This window comes from Aquila chrysaetos, chromosome 22, assembly GCF_900496995.4.
Source record: "Aquila chrysaetos chrysaetos chromosome 22, bAquChr1.4, whole genome shotgun sequence".
NCBI classification, from domain to species: Eukaryota; Metazoa; Chordata; class Aves; order Accipitriformes; family Accipitridae; genus Aquila; species Aquila chrysaetos.
The window spans coordinates 19,952,067-19,967,389 of record NC_044025.1 but is presented as its reverse complement, the minus strand read 5'-3'; the positions used below and the strand labels follow the sequence as shown (position 1 = coordinate 19,967,389).

At 41.1% G+C, this 15,323-nt stretch overlaps 1 protein-coding gene across 2 annotated transcripts; it reads left to right on the top strand.

Annotated features, from left to right (window-relative positions):
• Positions 1-738: 738 nt before the first annotated feature.
• MEIKIN (meiotic kinetochore factor) lies at positions 739-15,265 on the top strand. Of its 2 annotated transcripts, XM_029998311.1 has the most exons (12): positions 739-1,042; positions 2,706-2,793; positions 3,016-3,094; positions 4,133-4,193; positions 4,880-5,023; positions 5,460-5,579; positions 5,802-5,841; positions 7,090-7,151; positions 7,959-8,053; positions 8,385-8,567; positions 10,119-10,242; positions 11,743-15,265. In XM_029998311.1, exons 1-12 carry the CDS (start codon positions 859-861, stop codon positions 11,787-11,789), a joined length of 1,227 nt encoding a protein of 408 aa, XP_029854171.1. In that variant the 5' UTR covers positions 739-858; the 3' UTR covers positions 11,790-15,265. The 2 variants fall into 2 exon arrangements, with proteins under 2 accessions (XP_029854171.1, XP_029854170.1); XM_029998310.1 differs by having other exon boundaries at positions 10,119-11,810.
• The last annotated feature ends 58 nt before the right edge of the window (positions 15,266-15,323 follow it).

The following is a 15,323-nucleotide window of genomic DNA, read 5'->3' as shown; positions in this document are numbered from 1 at the left end:
TCTATTCCAGTTTTTGCGCGCACTTGCATCTCTCCCTTCACTTGGAAATCCAGCAATGCCAGAGAATTCTTTCAAATTTTTCATGTTAACGAAGCAATGAGATTCCTCTGCTCTATAAACTTAAGCTGAGACACAGGGTCTGATCAGTAAGAGGAATGTAACATACACAGTTTCAATTTCAAGAAGTAGTACTAGAAAACCGAATCCGTCGGCACATTTATTAGCCAAAACCAGCGCAAGGGAGCAGCAGCACCCAGTACACCCACCCCCCGCAAAGGCCAGCGGCAGGGGAGCAGGACCAGGCAGGATTATTGACGGGCAACGGTGCACTTTTAATTTTGCCTCAGAAACCGGTGGCTGGCGCTCGCTTCCAGGGACGCGGCCATCCCCCCCAGCCCGCCCGCCATCATCTTCCAGCCTCCTCGGCCCCGGCCCGCCTGAGGACCGCGGGCCCGGTGGCAGTCTGGGCCCAAGGAAAATCAACTCTCCCCCTTCCCCTCCGTCCCTACAGCCGCTCTGCCTCCCCCCAGGGAGCCATCCGTCGGCGGGCAGCCCCCACAGCGGGGCGAGGGCCCGGCACCTTCCCAGCCCTGCGGCTGAGGCGGCAGGGGGGCGGCGGGAAAACCCCGCGCCCCCGCCCGCCGTGCGCCGCGGGGTGATGGCGCCGCCTAGCGGGCGGCCGTGGGTGCCGCCGCGCATGCGGGCTGGGGCGGGGTGGGCGCCGGTTTAACGGCGAGGACGAGGCGGTTCGTGAGGGGACGCTGCCCGTGGGGAGCGGGCGGTTGTTGTCCCCTGCGGGCAGCCGCAGCCCAGCCCTCGTTTATCTCCTCCCGCCTCTCTGAGGAGACGCGGTCCGAAATGGAGCCGTCCCGCTGGCAGAGCGCTGCCCACGGCGGGAAGGCACCGCGGAAGAAACGCCGCTCGTCCCCGCTACCGGGGGCGGCCGTTCCCCCGGGCAGGGCCGGCAGGCGGGACGGCGTCTCCCAGTCGTGTCGGCGGCTTCTCTTTGGGAGCGCGGGTCCCCGCGGGCCGGAGGCCGGCAGTAAGCGCTTTTCTTCCCGCCGGCGGCGTTCTGCGAGCCCCGCCGTGCTGGGCTGGAACGACCGCGGGGACCGGGCCGGGCCGGGCCGGGAGGCCGCACCAGCGGGGAGGCGTCTGGGCCAGGGGCGAAGGCGGGCGGCGGGAGGGGGCTGTGTGCTGTGCTTTGTCCAATACTTGTGTTTTCAGGGCGATTTGAGGAGCGTGTAAGGATGCCGGTCAGGTTGAGCCACCCTCCGGGGAAGGTTCTTATCAATAGCGGTCTGATAAATCTTATGTGGCTTCAGCGACACCACCACCCCCCCCCCCCCCCAGCCGTCTAGCATTGGGTTTCTCAGCTTTTGTGTCCAGCCGAGGTGGTCCTGTGTGAGCTTGGGAAGCGGCTTGTTGTTACCCATGTCCCGTATGGCATGGAGAAAGTAGGCAGCTGATCTGGAAACAGGGCTGTTTCCTCTGTTTTAGCTGTTAGTAATAAAAAGGGTTTTTCCTTTTGTAAGGTGCCCCCCCCCCCCCCCCCCCCCCAATCATTTCCTTCAGCAATGGCAAGAAAAACCCTTGCCCGCCTTTGACAGGATGGTTTGAAAAATAGCATAAAGTTGTGCCTCGAAAGGAACAGCCTCGTTGTTGAATGCGGTTTAGCAGATCTCAGAGTTAAGAATTGGAGACCTTAAAGAAAAAAAATGCTCTCTGAGGAAAAGGTATGGGATTCAAGTAAAGGCTGACATTAATAGTGTGGCTTGCTAAAGTAAATGGGGAAGACCAGTGTGGGATGTCTTGGTCCCACACTGATCTTGGTAACTTAAAGGTAAGACTTTACTGTTACAGGGTACGATGAACATTAGCTTCTGTCTTGATCCTGCTCTGCTGGCTTGTGCTTTTGTGGGTGTTTAGTACTCTTGCATACACAACTGGGTGCAACTAGCAGCCCTGAGGACTGTTTGCTTTTCCTACTTATATATGCTTGGAAGAAAGAGGGAAAGGGATGAGTCCTGCTCACACATTGTCCAGTCCTGAACTCCCAGGGAGTTTCAGCTGAAGGGCTCTCTGCAGTGCTGAGGGAATGCAGTACTTCAGACCCATTTCCTAGCATGGGGATGGATGCTCTTTTAACTTGCTGTCATAAAAGCGTAACTTGAGAAAGTTTGGCTGTTTCTAGCTCCTGGCCACTGAAAATAAAACACAAAGCTAAACAACTTATAAAATTGGTTGTAGGGCAAGAAAATACATCCCTGAAATTTTCAGGTTCCTAAGTAATTGTGTCATCGTGGCCTTTGGGATTATATACAGTGAGGACCAGTTTATGTAGAAATTCCTATTATACTCCTCATAAACTCCATTTAAAACTGATTTAGACTCAGACTGCTTTGAACCTAGGTAAAGGTCACTTCCAAGGTACTTTCTTTTTCCTTTTAATCAGTAGGTTTCTGAAACACCTGAAGTAGTTCTTGAAGTCTGCTTTTTTTTTTTTGTCTTGCTGATATACTGCTTGAAAAAAAGCTTGGGTAAAAATAATAAAGCAAATTCAGACTTTACAGTGTTTGTGATAGTAGGGTCAAAAATTGTTGTGGGCATGGAAGAGGAGAAACAGCTAAAGGTGCCCTATTAGAAATAATCATCTAAATTCTAATGTTAAAACTAAAACTACTGAACTACTTATTCTTCTCTAGGCCTGAAGAGAAAGTCCAGTGTGAAAACCTTACCAAAAATTAAAGAACATTTTGAAGTCACTGAAGTGAGCTGTTCATGTAGCCAAAGGTCTGTTAGAACTCATTCAAATACACCATTATTAACACTAGCTAATCATTAATATTGTTTTGCCTGCATGAGATGTCTCTTGAAGATATGCAGTCTGAATTATCAGTAAACTGATGCTTGTCAGACTGTTTGTTGGCACCTCATGAAGACATATTGTAGTTTTTGTCCCTCTAGAACAGTGTAGCTCTGTGTATTGAGCTCAGCTCTGTTCTTCAACTGCAGCAATCAAGTGAATGTCAAAGAAACAACAGACTTTGGAAAAAAAGAAGAGAAAATAGAAGAAAGCACTGTGCTGCTGAAGGTGAGAATGCTGTCTTGCTCTTTATCTACTAGTAATTTATGGAGGATAAAGAAATGTGACATGTTAAATTCTTTTTCTAATCAAGTAGAATTTCCTGTGAGTTATATGTGTGTGTGTGATCATTTTTGAGGCTGAACTTGGTCCTGTATTTTGGTGACATTTGCTTGTGTCTTTGGCCAGAATAAAAGCTGTTGGAGCTATTGGTAGCATGGGAAAACATCAATACTAATTATCCTTAATGAGAAAAGGTCATAGCAGTTGTGTTGTGTGGAAGATATCTCATTAGAGTGTGATTCCAGAGAATTGCTCACTTCTAGTTTAGACACAGACCTTTGGCAAGTCACTGTTGCGCTCTTCCTCACCTTAGTAAAACTGGAACAAAGTATTTTGAGATAGCTGAGCAGAAGTGTTACAGGACAGTTAATACTGCAGTGGCGAGAAGATAGTTCAACAGGTGTGTTTGAACTGAAATCAGCTACAGCAAAGGACTCCAGTGATATTCGTGTAAAACTTTTTTCTTTAAAATGTTAGCTCTTGTTTAGAGGCCAGCAATTATTTACGTTTCCTGCAAATGCTTAGTTTCATAGAATACACTATGTACACAACATAATTGTTTGTATTTATAGAAATTGTCTAGGATTCTGAAAGTGAGCAGCATGAATTGCGCCTCTCTCTCTCTCTCTCTCAAAAAAAAAAAAAAAAAAAAAGGAAAAAGACAAGGAAATTCATTACTCCACTGCTATCTTATGCATAACTTCAGTTGATGTCAGTAGGCTTCACTGGAAGTCTCATCCAGCAAAGATTGTAGGATCAAATGATTGGGTATTCATTATGAATTTTAGAACTATAAATCAGATTGCAGATTTGTTAATGATGCATGAAAAACCCTGATACAAATTACACTGAATAGCAAGTTTAAGTGGTAAAGTACCAGACAGTAAGTTTCTGAGCATCTACTAATGTAGGAATACATTTAATTGCATTTCTTTGTCTACATCCAATTTTCTCAGGTTGTTTGTATTGGTCATTTGATTTTAGGAATCCCTGATAATCAACTCTGAAAGTAAAGAAAGTTTGAAAAATGCTGAATTAACTTCAAGTGAGTATAATGGCAATACATTATATTATTATATATTTTTGTATCTGTATAAAGCTAAATGTGAAATTAATTACATAATTTTAATTGTATTTCTATAAAAGTACTGGTGTGCTGTTCTTGTAGTTGTTCTGACCACATGATATTAGAAAGTACAGGTTTTGAGACCACTGGCTAGACTTCTGCCTCTTATTCCAGCATGTGGCTTGGTTCACATGAATTGATTGTCAGCAGCACAAACAGGATAGGAGACCTACAAGACCTGAGACAGTCTTGAGTCCAGCCTGTTGAAAACCACACGAACTTGGTTTTATCATTGACAGAAATAGTTGCTGGTGTGAGTTCTTCAATTCACTCAAATCTGCATTTTTAAAAGCTTGTGCCTAAATAGTTTGTCCTTCTGAAAACAAACCTGACTAAGAATTACCTTATCAAAGGCTAAATACTTCAGGTATTTCTAGTAAGCCTAGGGCATGGAAGGTGTCTTCTGTTAGCTTATAGTAGTGTAAATGGGGCTTCAGGATGCCCTTTGTTTATTTGTTTCTTTAATTGTATTATGAAGCAGTATAAGATACTGACTTGACAATATTTAGCTCGTCACAGGAATGAGACTTAGATAAGGAAATCCTGATGCTTTGTACAAGATGATACTTTTTTTTGGTAGCTGCCTTTTTTATCTCTTTCTCTAGGTACAGGAATGACTCTTCCCACAGGTGTTTCAACCTTTCTCCTAGAGTGTTTAGATGCAGATTCAACTGCAGATTATAATGCAGATACTAGTGACAGCCTGAACAGTTGCCCATCCCCTGAAACATTCAGAGATGATGGCTCAGGTGAGACTTCTGGGGTTTTTTGAGCTTTATTTGATGTAGAAAATGTGGGCCAACTATTTACAATAGAAAGACTAGTGGTCTTTCTTGGTGTGACTCACCAGGTCAGATCTTTGCTATAAGCCAACCTGTGCTTAACATGGGATCTGTATATCTGGTCCTCCAGTCCAGTGTGAATCAGGTCCTGGTGTAATTTGAATCATACTGTAAATTTAAAGTATTCCCTGTTGACATGAGCTGTTTATTGGGGATGACCAACAAACATGTTTCGAGCCAAATTCCTCCCAAACTTTTCTGCAGCTGTTTGAGCCAAGACAATGCTTTCACTTTGCTTTAAAGTTCCTGTCTTGCAAATGTGATTGCTTTCAGTTTGGTCACAAATTTAATAACTCAATGAATTTCAGTGCCAGAAGCTTGCACTTACATCTTTTTTGTCCAGAAAGAAGTAATTTTTACTCTGAGGCCTCTGGCAAGTACAAGAACTCTACTCTCCTGGACTCCAGCAAAGCAGTGACCATAGATAAGATGCCGCAGATCTCAAATCTTTCAGCAATATTAGGTAAGTCTTTTCTACAATGCTTCAGAACATACGCATAAAGAAATTTAACTCTAGTGCACGGAACCTGTATAAAATATGTAATGATGGCGTGCCTGCATGACAGGGAACAGCTCCCTGTTAGTGGTCTGTGTTTGCTTCTAATGTCTTGCTTTATACTTTAGTGTGCACTAAAATATTGTCTGGTCTGCTTAGCTTTTAAAGTTTAGCTTTTATGTTTTTTAGAACCTGTGCGGGAGGATTTTCGAGACCAATACACTAGAAGGTAATCTGCAAATCAGACTCTTTGATGCATCTAAATGTTCAGGTTTTTCTCTTTTGAATGATATTTAAAAGAAAGGCTAGTACGAATAAGCCTCTGATCCTGCAAACACTTCTGTTGAGTTTCAGCTACCTGCGTCCTCACTAACTTTGAAATTGGTGCATTAAGTCTTGTAAGAGTTTGCCTTACAGACTTTTGTTTTGGTCTTGCAGCTGTAGGGAAATGAATGTAAGAAAACTCAGTGAAGGATTTTGTGGAAGAGGAAGGTGACGTTTATTTACAAAATCCCTAAATAAGTTGCTGTTATCCAATTGCACTTAACTCTGTTGGATTTCATTCAGTCACAGGCAGCAGGATGCATGTGCCCAGGCAGTCTGGCCAGGGTTGCCTCTGCAGTACAGAGTATGAAGGGTACCTGTGGTCAAGTCTCTGGTGTTCTGTGCTTGCCCGGGACAAAATTAGGTTTTGGGCAGATATTTTATGTTCTTTAGGAATCATCAGCTTATATGGGGCACCCTTTTGCTTCAGAATCTTGCTGACTTCAGTCTTCATAAATCTTGGGCCAGGTTGCTGCCCATTGTCAGTTTTTTCTTATTTGGAATACATGTCTAGGAGGAAGCAGAATGGTCTATGTGATATGCTGTGACCCTATTGCCACCCTCCTGTTGTCAGCAAGAAAACGTGGCATCCTAACGAGTCATCTGTGGTGTGGTTTTATCACAATGAAGGGTCTTCTATAGTTGGCCTTGTCGTAGTACTGCCTTCAGGTCCTGACATAAAAATCTGAGTAACATGAGTGTTTTTCTAGGAACAGTATCATTTCTTTTAACCCTTTTGCTGCTGTTTAGTCTTACATGCAGACATTTCCATTCATAACTCATTTATACCAATCCTACAGTGTTATAGATCTCTACACAATTCAACCTGAATTTTCTTGTGAACCTAATTTTCCGCTGCATACTCCTTAAATATGTTCTGTCCTAGTATGCTTCAATGCTGAGTACTTTACTGTAGTGAATGTCTTCTGTGGGTCTTAAATTGCAAGTAACTTCAGAACAAGCTGTGTGACTTGATGAACTATTAAATAGCTGTAAAGTGTGATGAAGTAACTCAGTAACAATATTTTTAAAAATAAACTTTATCCCTTTTTGCTCGGTCTATATTTTCCTACGATTTCCTTACACATTGGTTTTTTTGAATGTTACCATTTATTCAGAATAGTTGTTCACTTTTTTTTCCTTCCTCTCCTAGAAAGAAACCATCAAATTCCAATTACAATTCTTCAGCATTAAGTGTTTCAACTACTCTGGCAGGTAAAATATGACCTGAAGCAGTTGTACTAGCTGTGAGACAACAGAATATCCTAACCAAACTTAAATGATGGCAGAATATCAGAACTAGGCTTCCACTGGGTCATTTGTCCCCCTGGCACAGGCTAAGCTCAATTGTGTCTAGAAAGGAAAGCGTGAATTGAAAATCTTCCCTGTAGATAAGACTTGGTTCTAATTAACGTGTTAGGAGAAGAAAAAAAAACCAAACAAACAAAAAAAACCCAAAAAACCCAGACCCTGCTTTTTTCCATTTCATCACCTGTGATGCTCAATGAAAGTGAGCATTTCTTATTTAACTTATCCAGGAACAAAACTGTTTGTGTCATGCTCCTTACTTGAACTTACTTCACAGCAGCTTCACAAATGCTATTAGGAGTCCCTCATGTAACTACAGTTCTGAACTGTGACTGATGCAATTCTGGCTATGGCCCAGGTACCACATAATGTTCCCCTGCTTAATTTGGACTGTAGTAGCAGCAGAAGTTGCCAGTGGCAAAGACTGCTGTGATTATGCAGTTCCTCTGCTCCCACAGTATGTGTGTCTAGCAGTAAACAGCCAGGTGGACATTAGATTAATAAGCAACCTTGTTTCCTCAAGGAAAGGGAGAGGAGTAAAGCAGCCCTGTTGGTGGGGAAAGGGAGATGAGGATTTTATTGAAGGCAGGAAGTCTGTTTACATGGGTGGCTTTGGAATGATCCCTCTTTGAAAACCATCCTGTGAGACATGGGTTGGAGACTAGCTGTGGTCTTTGTCTCAAAGTTAATTAATTTGTTGGAAATTTATCACAGGAAAAAAAGTCTGTAAAATTACAGCTGGAAGAGAGAGAACTCCAGACCTAAAAACTGGTATGCGCTGTTCTTCACCGTTAGGACCGGAAAGAAAGGTGAAAGATCCTTAATAAATCAGCCAGGTTGTAACACAGGTGACTTGCTCCTTCCTTGTACAGGTGGAAGACTCCACCTCAAAGCATAGTAATTCCCTTGAAAGGGCTGCCTGCAGGCAATGGCAGGGAGCCAGTAGCTTGCCTCTGCCTCTGGATAGCAGTAATAGTCATGGGTACCCCCTAAGCTTACTGTTTTTCAGACTGACTGTATCAGTGGTACCAAACCAGTTGTGTAGAGCTCGAGTAGGACTGTGGGAATCTTCTTTGTTAGTGCTTACCAGACTATAGAGATTCACTTTATAACACGAAATGTAATTGTTTTACCCTTTAGCCTGACAATCAAACTGCTAAACCCAAAATGCTGAAGTGTAAGAAAAAAGAAAAAAATTCTAATGCATTAGAAGAAGGTACATCATCATTCAGTCAGCTTGATGCCCCAGGAAACACTGCAGCCAAATCGGTGGGGTTGTTGACAGCAGAAGTACTGCCATCCAAACAGACAGATGCTGTGGTGGTAAGTATTGCCATTGTGCCTTGCTAATTAGTAAAGGCATAAAATTAAAGTAAGAGTTTTGAATCATGACAGAAGTTTTAATTAAATATGAGAAGTGGTAGGAAGTGCTTAATCCCCTAGTTGTGAAGGGAACCTGAAATGTGTGTGTTCTCTGCTGCAGTATACTGATTCTTTGTCTTGGAGAGTGTAAGACCAAAAAACAGTGAATGACAGGAATTCAATACTTAAACCCGAAAAACTACCAGCAATTATAAATGGAGTTCTTATAAATAGTACTGTGTACTAGGGGAATACTGTAGGACTAACAAGAAACAGCAAAGAATTTGAAACTGATACTGAATTCTTCTCTGGTTTTGTTTGCAAATGATTTCCACCATACTGATCATAGAGGAAAAGAAAGCCCTAAAAAATCTTGGTTATTCTCAGCCTGCAGAGCTAGATTTTGTCTAAAACCAAATAAATCATTCTTCATGGCACAGTCCAATTCTGGCTATCCTCAGGCTACAATACAAATTGCACAACAAACTACTTGTTAAATTCTATTAGCTAGACAGTTAAAAAACTACAACAAAAAACCTAGGTATCTGTTTTGTATTTTTACAACATCTTCTAATGTAAAAACAGCACCTAGTAGCCTTACTTGCGTTACCCCTTCGATACAAATAAACTTGATATTTAAAATGCCAGTTTGATTTCTTTATCAGTACAGTACTACCACTTCTCTCTGGAGGAATAGAAGTGACGTCTCTGTTGCTTTCATGCCATAGCTCCCAACCGAATCGGCAAACTGTAAAATTTTTGAGAAAAAGGGAAACTGTTAGAGTAGAAAGACTGCTTAATTTTGCACCACATTATTTCGCAGGAAAACATACTGGGCTTTCCTAGTGTTGTTGCAAGCATACTTGAGTTTATGGATACTAGATTAATAAATAGAGAACATCAGGGTCTTTTTGGAGGCTGGAGACAGGAATCACTGGAGTCCTAAATCATATTTTTGAAGCAATAGAACATCTTTTGTGTGAGCCAACAGGTGTTGGCCAATTTTAATTATTGTCTATTATTTAATTGGGCAGTTATGCTGTATGTTTTGTATTTTGACGGAGCTGTAGCTTAGCTCGTCACCAGTGTGCAAAGCCTCACCTGGGGAAGACCTATTCCTGAACACCACAGGTCTATATGTAAATTCAGAAGAAATTGTTCCTGCGTTTCTGAGCTCGGAAAAAAAAAAATTCCTCTAAGTCCAGAGGAAAATAATATTTTTAATGTTCTAATTTTATTGCACTCTTGAAATCCAGTTTTGGCATGCTAGTATGTAATGTACTATGTATCTAAACCTAACAGTATTACAAACAGCTGAAGAGAATGTTTAAGCTTTGCAGCTTCCTATCACCCTTTCCGATAGCATATTAAGTGTACACAAGTAGTCTTAAATGTTTTCTAATGACATCCCTTGAAATCTGCATATCATGTCTAATTTCCCTAGAAGAAAGCTAGAAGAATATTTCTTCAATGGAAATAGTTGTGTGAATAAAATATCATTAATCTTTTCAGCCTCTGTGTGGCAGACAAGAAATCTGCTCCATTGTCAGAACTTCACCATGCCAGAGGCACTCCAGGCTTCACCAAATTCCAGTTAACACAGAAGCGTTCTGGCTTCCCAAAGGAGTGCCTGAAGGTAATAAAATACAGAATTGGTTCAGTGTGCAGATGGTAACTGGCTATTTGAGTGTTTAAAGGTTTGTTTTTTGTTTGTGGTTTGTTTTCTTTAAAGTCTGGCTATTTGGAAAAATCACAAGGCTAAAGAGTAAAAGACGCTGAAAACTTCAAATTTCTGACTTAACAGTGTTCTCATGCAACAGTACTTCACTAACAAAGTACGCTAATGTTGTCTCCTCCAAGGGTCTTTATCATAGGAATTAATACAATCTAGCCATTTCATAGGCTAGATCATTAAGGCCAGAAGGTGCTAAGCGGTAACTCTGGGAATATCTGCACCCCTTGCAGTTGCTCCTGAACACAACTTTGAGCTTCACTCATACTGCTTGTATGGAGACTCCCTAGAAGAGATACCAGCTTGTTTAGTAAATTATTATTCTGTGCCTTATTTCTACGGTGAATATGTCTGACTTCAGCTTTCAGCCATTGGTGTGTTTTATATCTTGCTCAGCTAAACTGAGCTCTTTGCCATCCAGTATTTTTTCCCCCTGAAAGTAGTTCGAGTAGTAATAGGGTATGTTTTTCTTTAAAGATTTTCAGTTTCTCTCTAAAGGTTTCTGCTTTTTTTTCTCCTGAGACCCTTAACATAGGGGAAGCTCCTTTCCTCACTTCCTAGACTTTCGTTAAACAAAAATGAGAACTCTGTACAAATCTCATCGCTCCTGTACAGGTAGAATCTCCTCCCTTTCTGATCTCTCTTGAAGTTTCTTAGTCTGCCACTGGATGGCATGTGTCTTCCTAAGTTTGAAGTAGTTCTTTCTAGACAATGTCTGCAAGTTTTCTGCAAGTTACATTTGTCATTTATGCTGCATTAATTTAATACAGAGATACTGCATAAGCATAATAGCTTTCAAAAATACTGAATATACACAAATTTTTAATGGAATTGCAGTCTCTTAGGTCCAAATACTCTCCTACTTTATTACAGATTGAGTTACATACAGCATGTAGAATGCAGGGAAGTGCTTTTAAGTGTGTGTGTATGTGTTAATGGCAATCATCTGATGCTTCTGTACAGATCAAAGAACAAGGATGTTAAGTCATGTGCCCAAGAGAGTTGTGGTAATACAGAACATAGGTTGTACTTGGTAGGGAAGTAGATCTCAAATCAGCAAGTGTTGTCAGAACAAAAGTTTGGTTTTGTTACTGCTCTTCTAGAGGAGCCTGGGAATCAGGAATTAGACTGCGTAAAGGTGGTGGTGGTGTTTTTCTATGCTGGATGTTTTCGTCTCTGCTCAAGGAGTCTCTCAGATGATGCTCTTTTTCACTAGGAATGTACATACACTCAAAACTATTGTTCTCTTCTCACTGTTGATCTACAAGATTGATTCCTCCAAACAAATGATGGCATAGATATCCATTGAACACCTAAACAGCTCGTCAGATCAATGAACTTTCTCTTACACTTGAGATTGTGCCACTTTACTGATAGTGTTTAACTTACCGCTTTTTTCCCCAGATATTATTACGAGTACCAAAAATTGGATCTACTGTAAACACAGATGAGACCTCTGGGTTTCAGCAGGAGTCAACAGAAGAAATAACTGTCTTGCTACTGTGGCAGGGAGGTGAAACAGAACTATTAACCAGTAATTAACGGCCGTAATCTTTTGGCACATAAATTATTTGAAATTTAGTGTAATGCTTTGCAGTAAGCTTGTAAGTAGTTTACTCCAGTACTTAATATTAAATTGTTTTGTACAAGCAACTAGATCTTATTCTGGGCATTGTTCTGGAAGGATTCCATAAAGGTGATTCTTAGTTCGTTTAGGTTTTAGAAAAGTGTGCCTCAAGAACAGCAGACCAAATTGCATTAGTGGAATTATTTCTGGCTCTTGCTCTGTCAAGATTTCTAGATTTTTCTAGTAGCATTAGCATCTAAAGATGTGACCTCTACTTGAGTTAAGAAGTGTTAACACTATTTATAAAGGTAACTGCATCCTGGAAATGGGTATGTAAAGCATTCACCTACTCTCAGGGACTCAGAAGTCAGTAATATGCTACCATTAAACTCCCTGAATCCTTAGGTCTGCAGAACTTTGGAGGTACAGGACTCTGGGTTCTGCTGTAACCTGATTTCTAAACATGAATATAGATCATCTTCACCCTACCATCACTGCAAGCTAGCTTTTTATGGTCAGCACTGTCACCATTCTTGGCACATCCACTGCCCAGCCACTGTCATCTCGGAGTCCTTCCCATTTCATCTCAATTATTTTGGGATATCACCTATCTCGGTGGTTGTTTCTTCTAGTGGCTTCAGACTTACGCAGAGGAAGTAGGTGCCTTACATGAATACAAGGGTGGAAAAAAAACTTTTATAGCTGAACTGTCTCAAGACCTGGATATTGGCATTCTGGATTTTGAGGTTACTGCTCACACTATGTGGCACATGAGTTAGATTCCCAGTGCTTCCAGTTCAGCTTGTGGATTGTTAATCCATAAGTGTCATTCTTTGGCAGTGTGCTGAATGCCTCAGAACACTGACAAGAGCACAGCTTTTCTCCACTTGAATTCACTGCAAAGTAAAGTAGTTTGGATCCTTAAAGCATTCTCACTACAACACTCATTACTCAGACTCTTCTGTAGACATAAAGGAAGTTTTTCAATGTTTTGAACTGATAGTGTGGCTTTCCAATCCTCTTGAAGTCTGAGTTTGTTTCTCAGTATTATCACCCAGAACATTCACGCCCTGGAAGGGAGTTCTGCATTTCCAAAAAGAGCATGTCAAGAAGACTTAGGAAGTCCACAACTTCAATTAGTTTGACTACATTTGAAAATACCTCAGAAAGTTCAGACCCTGAGCCTTTTCCCATTGCTCTGGGGTAGAAGGAAGTGCAAATAAATGCTGCTAGATTAGTCTATGAACAAGTATTGTATAAACATACTATATGGCTCAAGGTTAAAAATTATGCCATTAAGTTGTTTTTCCTTTAAGCATTAGGAGAATGAGTTCTGCCAAAAACTCCTTGGAGTCCTCTCGGGTATGCTTCTAATTATCAATATCCTTGTTCTTGCAAATACTGGTAATTATGCAAGAATCTAGAGCCCCTAGGAGATAGAGGTGAGATCCTTGATGTAGCTTTAAGCAAAATTGAAAGTTATCTATGTAGTCAGTTGTGATTATGATGATTGTTCAAGTAAAGGATGGTCCAGAATAAGAGAGGTGTTTATCGTAAGGCTATTCTAGGAGTCCTAGGGAAAAACACTTATTTTGCCCCAAACCATTTTGTAGTTTCTATACAAGAAACAGGCTAATACTGGCAAACTAACTGGAGAGTACAGGAGGAGAAAATACGGCATGTAACTGTGAAGTTTGGCTGTAGCAGCCTGAATATTGCCGAGTTTTGTTTTTGTTTTTCTTGATGTGATGAGGCTATACAGGAGGACAGAAATACCACGAACCACAATCTCTCTTGTCCTTCAGTTATGAAAGCGCTGCTTCTTATTTTCCTCTTTTGTCTGACTCTTAGGGAAAGTGTAATTAATTACCAGGCTAGCTCTCTGCCCCAGGGAAGGAAATTTTACTCATTTTGAGGCCGCAACAATATCTGCTCTTGTTCAGCTTTTCTCAAAGGGAAGGCATTTTCCCCTGTTTTGGTTTTAAACTGAAGAATGACTGCATAAAATTTCATTCAAAGTGGAAACTGGCTCTTCCATATTAGTGGATAAAGGTTATGGGTCACAGCCAGTTAACGGGTAGTACAGAAGAGCTTATTTGTGCAGTGATTCGGGAGAGAAATCTGTTCAGTGTCAGTAGGGCTGCTCTGTCACATCCTAGACATGATGAAGTCTTAATGGCTTGAATGGAATCGCTTACAGTGAGTCAGTCCATGCAAGAACTGTGATAATACTTTATCGCTAGGAATTGTGCATCGCAGATGCGTGTTTAGTAAATGTATTATACATAAATCTGTTAGAGGTTTTTCATTTACACTGTTCGGTTATTTGCATTATCTGAAGTGTGGTTCTAGGAGACTTTGACTTAGAGTGCTCGGAGATGATGGAAGATGTTTGCTTCTTGCACCGGAGTGGTATAGGGGTAGGTGTACTAAGAGCTTACATGCAAGTAGTTCTGTTTTGATTTATAATCTCTAAACACTGAAAGCAGAGGTTTGGGGCCCAAGGCAATGCATACTGAATGGACACACAAGTTGAAATTCACGTTCTTTGTGTAGGTATGAAGATTTGCCTACAGGGAGGCTTTTACAGGAAAATGGATGATTAAACATGTATTTATCCCCTTTTCTCTTACTGTCCATCCTCCGCTCCCTCGATTTAAGGAATGTCAATCAAGCCTATCGGCATCACTTGCTGTTAATTTAGGAGTTTTGGAACAGGTTACTATTTGCTTTTAAAGGGACTCCATCAGGTTGAATCGCAATGCACTTGAGATTAGCTAAATCTTCATTGCCTTAAATTGTGAAACTATGGAAAGCCGAGTTGTATGTCCTGGCCAAAATTCTATTATTTCATAGTGTTCCCTGAGGACTTTTTGTATTTGAGACTGTATTTATATGCCCATCTTGAAGCTAGGAGGCTTTCACATGGTGAAAGGATGTAAGGGTCTGTCATCTGTAAATCTATGGCAGGCAGGCGTATCTATCTTCCCTACAGAACAAGGGGAAAAAGATGCATCTAAACATCAATTCCTATTTTCTATTAGAATTATCTTCAACGTATAGTAGATGAAGAACAAAGTTCCTACAGATGGCTGGTTGTGAGGAATTGTATAGATATTTTACACATGTACTAAATTACGCCTTTTAAAAGTAATCTACTTAATTTAATCTTACATCATACACTGTTTTAGTTTAATTCCAGTTTCTAGGGAAAGCAGATGAGTCAGTTTTGTCAGTCCTTAATTAAACTTCCTAGTAGTGTTGTATCTGAACAGTGAGCCATTGAAAGAGACTGTTAACTGTAAACAGTGTTTCCATTTCATTTAAACATTTACTAATAAAGAGTTTTGCAAAAATCCACGGATCCTTTTGATTTTTATGAAGCCTGTCACACTTTTTGCTTATATACTTGTTCTGG